The sequence below is a fragment of the Papaver somniferum genome, chromosome 1 (genome assembly GCF_003573695.1).
Source record: "Papaver somniferum cultivar HN1 chromosome 1, ASM357369v1, whole genome shotgun sequence".
Lineage (NCBI taxonomy): Eukaryota > Viridiplantae > Streptophyta > Magnoliopsida > Ranunculales > Papaveraceae > Papaver > Papaver somniferum.
In genome coordinates this window covers 153526843-153535092 of record NC_039358.1, presented here as the reverse complement: position 1 = coordinate 153535092, position 8250 = coordinate 153526843, and the positions used below count along the sequence as shown (strand labels likewise).

Genomic DNA, 8250 nt, shown 5'->3' with positions numbered 1-8250 from the left:
GGTGCGAAATGGGTGGTTCAGGGTCTGCATTCACCGTTGACACACACCGCGTTCAAAGTGGTCTTTTGGTTAGTAGTGCTTCAACAAGACTCAACGTGCAGTGCACCCATGGAAGTAAACCCTAAACCCTTACTTCAAATCTTCCTTCCTTGAAAACATTTTGTCTTTACACGGAAATATCAATCTTTTCCCTCCCTAAAGATCAAATTAAAACCGCGTAATCTGACTAATTCAATACCGATCAAATGGTCATTACTGAGGCAATGGGCAATGGCAAACCTTAACCTGATTTTTTGCCGTGTTTGGGTCATTAAACAGTGCACTCCATTAATAGTAGACCCGAGTTTATACCGGCATATTAAAAGTTGGGTCCTTCTTTCCAATTAAAATAGATAATCAAGAGAAACTGAATTAGTTTGTCATCATTTTCTTCAATACCATATTTAGTTGATAAATTCTTTCTTTATGTGTTTTTTCTGTTTTATCTTTATATTCTTAAAGACCCGTTCTTGATAAAGACTGAACCTTGACCTATTGTTGTTTTTACCTTTTCAAATTCTGAGCTTTCAGCACTGAAAATTCCAAATTTCTTTATCTGGTTTTCTTTCCCTATTCCAGATTTTCCATAGTTATTGTTTCTTCCTCTCCTTCTCTGTGAAGAAATTTCCATAAATTCTCAGATTCTAGTTACACATAGACAGATTCTGGTATTAGATAAAGATGGGTGCTTGTTTAAGTAAGAACAAGGTTACAAAACCTAACAAGAATAACAAGGTTATGGGATCAGAAATTAATAAAGGGTATCAAATTCAGCAGCAATCAAAACCTAGAATTCAAGAACCCATTATTCACATCTCTAAATCTCCCGTTGCAGAGATTCTTCCAATGCCTCCTCCTCCTTCCCAAGCACACCCACAGCCTGCAGCACCAGCACAACCACAGCCTGCAGCAGCAGAAAAGCCACGGCCTCAACCACAGGCGCAGACCCAGCAATGTCCTCCACCATTAAAACCTGCAACAGTAAACCCATTAAAAAAAACTATTCAAGGACCAGAAACAATTCTAGGGAAGCCGTACGAAGACATTAAGAAACTGTATACTCTTGGGAAAGAATTAGGTAGAGGTCAATTTGGGATAACTTATCTTTGTACTGAAATATCAACAGGGCAATCTTATGCTTGCAAATCTATATTGAAGAGGAAGCTTGTTAAAGTTAGTGATAAAGAAGATATAAGGAGAGAAATTCAGATTATGCAACATTTAACAGGTCAACAGAATATTGTTGAATTTAAAGGGGCTTATGAAGATCAGCAATCTGTTCATCTTGTTATGGAACTTTGTGAAGGTGGAGAGCTTTTTGATAGAATTATTGCTCAAGGTCATTACTCTGAAAGAGCTGCAGCAGCTATTTGTAGGTCAATTGTAAGTGTTGTGAATATTTGCCATTTCATGGGTGTTATGCATCGTGACTTGAAACCAGAAAATTTCTTGCTCTCTAGTAAGGATGAAGGTGCATTATTGAAGGCTACTGATTTTGGGTTGTCTGTCTTTATTGAAGAAGGTAATTATCTCCCACAAGTTGTGTTCTTCATTTTTTTTGTTTATGTGCATTAGAGTTAAAAATTACATCTTGTTGGCCATTGATTACTTGACATTTTGTTTATGTGTTTTAGATGTTTAAGCAACTAAATAATCTAGATTCTTGTTGTATTTGTAAGTTAGAGTGTGAGTCTTTCTAATTGCATTGGAATTAGTGAGCGACAATTATACTTGATGCCACTTCCTTCACTTATTTGAACCTGATTGCTACTTCGCTATGATAGGTTATAAATGAGAAAATGTATTAGAAATAAATTGATGGCGGTTGATGGCTCTAAACAATGAAGGCTATGCCAGAGATTCAGAGTTAAAGGCTTAGAAGTTTAAGCGTTAAGCCATTACAAGGAACGTTCCCAACATTCCGGGATGTGTGTCCCTGTTAACTGAATATGTCTTTCATTTTTTCATATAATCTTCCTCCTCATTTAGAAGAAAAGCAAATTATTAGCAGTTGGGTGACAAGAAAAGCTAGAAGAGATTGAGATTCGTATTCTGTATATTGCAGTAGAACTTCTTTGCTAGCCTCTAGCACTATATTTGCTCGTTAAGAATTCATGTAGTAGAATTGGTGTTAATTCTTGTGGGTGTTCTAACGAAGCGCATTTGATATGTTTTTTTTATATGATGTGTTTTCTTTATATGATATATGTTTTTTTTTATATCATTTACTAGTTAATTGACCTGTTACGAAACTGGTGCAGGCATGGTTTACCGGGATATCGTGGGCAGTGCCTATTATGTTGCTCCTGAAGTATTGAAGCGTAAGTATGGTAAAGAAATCGATGTTTGGAGTGCAGGGGTCATGTTGTATATTCTTCTCAGTGGAGTACCTCCTTTTTGGGCAGGTAATGAGCAAAATGGTTTGGGCCAATTTGTTCCTAGTCTGTGTGTGTCTTTTTTTTTTTGTGGCAAAACAAATTTAAAAGTCACCACCAGTTTAAAAATAGGAGATATTTATGTCTTCCAATGCCTTGCTTGTAGAAAATGAAAAGGGAGTATTTGAAGCTATTTTATTAGGAGAAATTGACTTTGCAAGTGCTCCATGGCCTACAATATCGAATAGTGCCAAAGATTTGGTTTCAAAGATGCTGACACATGATCCAAAAAAGCGGATTACTGCTGCAGAAGTTCTTGGTATGTTCCTTCTCTTCATATTTTGTTGTGTTTGGTGCTGTTCGTTTCTTTTTGAGTTCATGTTAAATTGGTGTCCTTGTATTAGATTCATCTAACTGTTAACCCTCTGCTATTTATGACCGGTTGATCAATGGTTCAGAACACCCATGGATGAGAGAAGGTGGAGAGGCATCAGACCAACCAATAAACAGTGCAGTTCTGAAAAGGATGAAGCAATTTAGAGCGATGAACAAGCTCAAGAAACTTGCACTGAAGGTAGGATATCAAACTAAATGCACCTTCTGTACTTTTCTTGGATAGTTGATGTTAATGAATTAAAGTATGGCATTTTCATATTAATTGGAATTTATATGAAAAGGTCATCGCTGAGAACCTTTCCGAGGAAGATATCAAAGGCTTAAAACAAATGTTCAAAAACATCGACACTGATGAGAGTGGCACAATCACCTATGAAGAACTGAAAACGGGTTTAGCTAAACTTGGTTCCAAGCTATCTGAAATTGAAGTCAAGCAACTCATGGATGCTGTAAGATATAAAGTTTATTCATTTTAACTTATTTATGCTCCTCCATTTCAGAGTCAGATGGCATTTGTGGGTTAACATGTATCTTCTTATTTTAGGCTGATGTTGATGGAAACGGGACAATTGATTATATCGAGTTTGTAAGCGCAACTATGCACAGACACCGGCTAGAAAGAGATGAATATCTGTACAAAGCCTTTCAATTTTTTGATAAAGATAAGAGCGGGTCAGTATGCTAATTTTTCGTCTATCTGTGAACCTAACATTCCAATTCTATCTAGTACTAGCCATGACTGCTTAATGCTTTCTGAATTACATTTTACTCATATCCCATTGGGAACTTTTCCTCTTTACTGTTGGTTTTTCTTGTATAAGTGGAATTTGCTAATCTTATCTGTTTCCTCTGTTCTATAACAGTTTTATTACAGTAGATGAATTGGAAGTTGCAATGAAGGATTATGGGATGGGTGACGAAGGAAGCATTAAAGAAATAATATCAGAAGTGGATACAGATAATGTAAGTTCAATTTTCATGATTAAAATTGTAGAGTTGCCTATAATTTGTGTCGTGGAAAGTATTGATGATTTTAAACTTCAGGATGGGAAGATCAACTACGACGAGTTTTGTGCGATGATGAGAAGTGGAGGGCCACAGACAAAGCTCTTCTAGGTGCACTGATGGCCATTTTTCGTTTTTTCAGGTTTCCATGATGTCTTCACTAGTTTATGATTTCAGCATAAGGGACTCCATGACCTGTTAGGAAGGATGGTCTTAGAGGACCTGGAGAAGTCTTACTATAGGTCTTAATTACGTGCAATTCGTATTTCTCAAGTTGGGCAACAACTCTCTATCAAAATGAAATGTCAATTTGAGAATAAAAAGGCGCCAATTTTAGGCAGTTCATAAGAGTTCTTATTAGCTGTACTGTTTGTGCTTATCTAGTGTTCTTTTCCAGAGGGATTTTGCCTCTGGTTTCTCATGTCTAATCATGATTGAATGCAAACAATCCATATGCACAACAAAATTGTAGACCAGTTGGTATATGGTTCTACTGCAATGTCAAAGTTTCCATCGGCTAAAAAGAGAAGAGTTTCACATGAATCACCAACAACCATGTTATTATTATCAATGCACATACACCGTCACCACCATACATAAGCGTACATCGTACCGTCGTTTACGATACCCGTCATTGACAAAAGGAAACCTAAACTAACAGCAAAGGCAAAAGGTGGTGATTATGTGCTGCAAGCACTAAAGTCACCATCTACATAAACCAAACCATGACCAGTTCACTCTAGAGCCAAACACGCCAGTAAAACCTTATCATACACTAGAGTGGTGTTTGTTTGCAACACTGCAATGCTTTCTGATCTCACCCTTAGTACCAGTAAGAGGGTTATTTTCAGAAAGAATGGTAATGGCTCTTGAAAACTCCTTGGACCAGTAGTCTGCACTCTTTGCCATTTTCTTTACATACGGCTTAGTCCTGGGGTCTGTAGCTAGCAGGTGGTCCACTATGAGCAAACCCTTGTTGTCCAATATGTTTCTGTAGTAATTATTGTCCAGGATCATGGGTGTGCCACGGTCGTTCCTCACGTACTGAACGGCCTTTGGATCGGGAATTGCATCAGGGCATTTGTGGAGCATGTGTTCAACATGGTCAGGGTTGATTTCAGGGGACACCTCTGGGTACAAACGATGCACCAGTTTGACACAGTGAGTCCTTCCCACACTGTGAGCACCTGTATAGGATGTAGTGTTTGATTATTAGAAACTTAGATTAGTACACGACTACATATCTGTCTACATAAATTGAATTGACCAAATAATATAAGTACCTAACAAGGCGACGAGCCCAGGGGTATTAATACCCATGGAGGAAAATCTGTCAAGAACAACGGAGATGCTTTCGTTGTGATCGGGGAGGTACTGCTCGAGGATTTGTGCACGGCTCTTCCTACCATCTCTTCTTCCTGTTTTTAGAGGGATCTGTGGACCTCCAAGCTGAAAACAAACAAAATTTTAGATGAAAAAAAATTAGCATTGACTAGCCAGTACACAGAAGAAAAGTGGGAAATTCAATGTTGAAAGCAAAATCATATGAAGTAAACCATCAAAACCGTTCTAAAATCCTGATCTAAAATTGCAACATGCATACCCAAGTTATGACTGAAACTTTATAAAAGAACTGCAAATGAAGATAAATCTAGGGAGAAAGAAAGTGAGAAAGTAATTACTGCAACAATGCCATCTCTAGCAGACAAGACAAGGATATCTGCACAAGAAACGACTTGAGGGCACTCTCTTTCAACAGCTTCTTTGATGGTGTCAAGGTATCTGAAATTTCTTAGCCCAAAACTTCTATCAGTCTCCTTCTCAGACAATTCCTTCTTTGTTGAATCAAGCAGAAGTGAAGCATCACAAGACTACAGATAAAACCACAAATGAAAAGTAACACTACATATCAGATTGATCAACCAAGAACAAAGAAAGAAAATGAAACAAGAATTTAAGCTAACTCTTTGCTTACTTCAACAGCACAGTCATGAAAAAGGTTTCTCAACCATGAAAATGCAGTGTTTTTGTGACGTTTGTAGAGAAGCTTGACTTGTTCTTTGATGATGTCTTCAGCTTGAGGACATGAACCTTTGTAAAAGTTCATAACAAGTCCTGGGTTTTCTTCATTTTTCTCATTACTATCTGCAAAAGCAGATATTTGCAGAGCTAAAGTTGACAAAGCAAATAAGAAGAGAACTTTGGAGGAAACCATTTTTTTTCCTCTTTTCTTGCTTTCAGTCTTTTGCACAACCACGGTTCTTAAATAAGGGTCTCGGGAGATTTGAAATAAATAATTAAAGTAAACAAAGTAAAAATATTGGAAAATGTACATGTGGATAAGAGATTCTGATCCCATTACTATTACATACTTACATTTGTTTACACCTAGCTATTTCATTCATTATTTTACACCTAGCTATTTATTTTACTTTTCTGGGGTGAAGTGATGAGATATGTAACGCCAAAAACAGTTGACTCGGTTTGATAGGAAGTTACACAATTAGTTGCAACCTACGGGAAGTTTTGCATGGAGCCAGATCGGATCGTTAGAGCATCTCCGGCTCCCCGTCCAATTATCGGGGAAGAAAAACATATTTTTCAGTACCAAATACGATTCTAGATTTATTTGTAGAATTTCAACTCTAATATGATCAGATATTTTCTTATTAATTTATTGCGGAAGTTAAGCATTAAAGATAACTTAATATCAAAGTATCTTATTTTTACCTCTAGATAACACTGTTGATATAATGATGCTCTTAATCTAACTACCAGTATTGGTTTTCTCGTAAACCACGGCACTGGCAGCAAGAGAAAAAGTAAGATGACACAATTGCTCCTATAATAGTGTCTAGTGTTGCTGATGGCTGCCGTTTGAAATCCGTCGGCACTTCCTGTTCTAAATTCTACTAATCAATCTAATTAGACTAAATAACAAAAGCTGTCTCTAGTGCCACATGAGCAAGACGCGAAACTCAAGAATTCTAAGATCATACTTATCATAAACAAGATTCCTCGTTATGATTTAATTATCATTATAAGTAGATTCTTTATTGCCTAGTTGGTGACAGTTTATAATTTCTTATTCGATTGTTATTGCTTCCACGCATTTCTTACACAACTACGACAGCTTAACTATGAAGTCATATTAATTTAACCCCAAACAAAAAAAAATAATAACTCGTAGAAATTTAGAACCTGCCTTCTGGTTCCGCAATAATGACATTCACGTGGATGTATGAATGAATATAATTGAGTGCATCCAAATATGATATATTTTTAGCCTCCTCGATATCGAGCCATTTCTAGAATAATGATGGATAGTACTTCAAATGGTGTAAGGTAATACTACTAACTAAATATATCCAAGTTTTAGCTCTTATCACAACTTGGAAAACCTACCGGAAAAGAGCATATATCTAGAAATGTAGAGAGGCAATGCAAGTGGTTGTGTTAATTGTTCATTTATTAGGCTTGTCCTTGAGCATCTTTTAAGAGTCTAATGATGATTCCCAACCATCTAACTTGATCTTACCTTGTCAGTTGCACCTGTAATATCAGATGAAAGAATCACTTTGTTTTTGTTCGGCTCAGATGCCATTGTAGCTACGGTTGAAAGATCAAGGCATTAAACACTAAACAGTTTCGACTTGAATATAATATGATGACTACTATCTTATCACCCACCATCCATGCCCTGAGCAATCATGTATATTTGGCCCCTTGAACAATACCCACAAAAAGCTTAGGTGAAGTTTTCAGTGACAGTAGACGTATTAAGCGTATTAAACGATGGAAAAACCTTTAGTGGCATAAAGAATAGGTGAAATTGATATCCATATAACTATCAAGTCAGTCTTGTCTTGTGGATTTTACCTCGGTGGTTATTTACTGGCGGCTAAGGAGGTGTAGTGTAATTTCCTTCAAATAATTATATACCGTGACCACCACCGACAGTCTTCTTCTCATGACTCAGTGCAGAACTGAGCTTCTGTTTTACTTCTTCTGTGACACAGAGTTGAATGCGGGAGGGAGCCACCAGCATAGTTATCTTCGTTAGATTTTTGTAAGGTGGCCCCCACCCGTATTATGAGTGTGTGACACGAATATGGTAGCATCATCATGCAGGACACGGACTTCTCCGATGTGAACCACCAACCACGCCCAGTCCTTTTCTTTCCTTTATATTTTTTCTTCCGAGGATATATGATTGATTCTTTCACTCTCTGCCTAGGTCAGAATTTGAACCGGCAGAGAACAAAATGCCGACTGGTGAATCATCATAGAGGTAACTATGATGTCGACTTGACGGTTCCCAGAGCAGAAGGAGAACCTTTTTCACCATGTGAGCTGAATTTTCTAATCCACGGTCAATTCTGGCACTGCAAGATACACTTGGTTTTCTCTTTATTTGTCCCCTTGACTCGGTGTG

The 8250-nt window shown here is 37.3% G+C and overlaps 2 protein-coding genes across 2 annotated transcripts; one reads left to right on the top strand and one right to left on the bottom strand.

Annotated features, from left to right (window-relative positions):
- LOC113304999 (calcium-dependent protein kinase 2-like) lies at positions 1–4243 on the top strand. Its single transcript, XM_026554117.1, has 8 exons — positions 1–1561; positions 2301–2444; positions 2581–2733; positions 2873–2988; positions 3092–3259; positions 3355–3482; positions 3674–3773; positions 3855–4243. The coding sequence occupies exons 1-8, from the start codon at positions 721–723 to the stop codon at positions 3924–3926; spliced, it is 1722 nt and encodes a 573-aa protein (XP_026409902.1). The 5' UTR covers positions 1–720; the 3' UTR covers positions 3927–4243.
- Positions 4244–4347: 104 nt separating this feature from the next.
- Positions 4348–6090, bottom strand: LOC113305003 (peroxidase 42-like). Its single transcript, XM_026554123.1, has 4 exons — positions 5791–6090; positions 5498–5686; positions 5099–5264; positions 4348–5002 (listed from the first exon to the last, which is right to left on the bottom strand). The coding sequence occupies exons 1-4, from the start codon at positions 6028–6030 to the stop codon at positions 4584–4586; spliced, it is 1014 nt and encodes a 337-aa protein (XP_026409908.1). The 5' UTR covers positions 6031–6090; the 3' UTR covers positions 4348–4583.
- Positions 6091–8250: the final 2160 nt, after the last annotated feature.

Bases quoted from the DNA above. Each gene is read 5' to 3' on its own strand.
- LOC113304999 (XM_026554117.1), top strand. From the start codon at position 721: ATGGGTGCTTGTTTAAGTAAGAACAAGGTTACAAAACCTAACAAGAAT. The intron at 1,562-2,300 runs GTAATTATCTCC...AAACTGGTGCAG, and splicing joins GTCTGTCTTTATTGAAGAAG to GCATGGTTTACCGGGATATC. The intron at 2,734-2,872 runs GTATGTTCCTTC...TCAATGGTTCAG, and splicing joins TACTGCTGCAGAAGTTCTTG to AACACCCATGGATGAGAGAA.
- LOC113305003 (XM_026554123.1), bottom strand. From the start codon at position 6,030: ATGGTTTCCTCCAAAGTTCTCTTCTTATTTGCTTTGTCAACTTTAGCT. The intron at 5,687-5,790 runs GTAAGCAAAGAG...TTTTATCTGTAG, and splicing joins TTCATGACTGTGCTGTTGAA to TCTTGTGATGCTTCACTTCT. The intron at 5,265-5,497 runs GTAATTACTTTC...GTTTGTTTTCAG, and splicing joins CTAGAGATGGCATTGTTGCA to CTTGGAGGTCCACAGATCCC.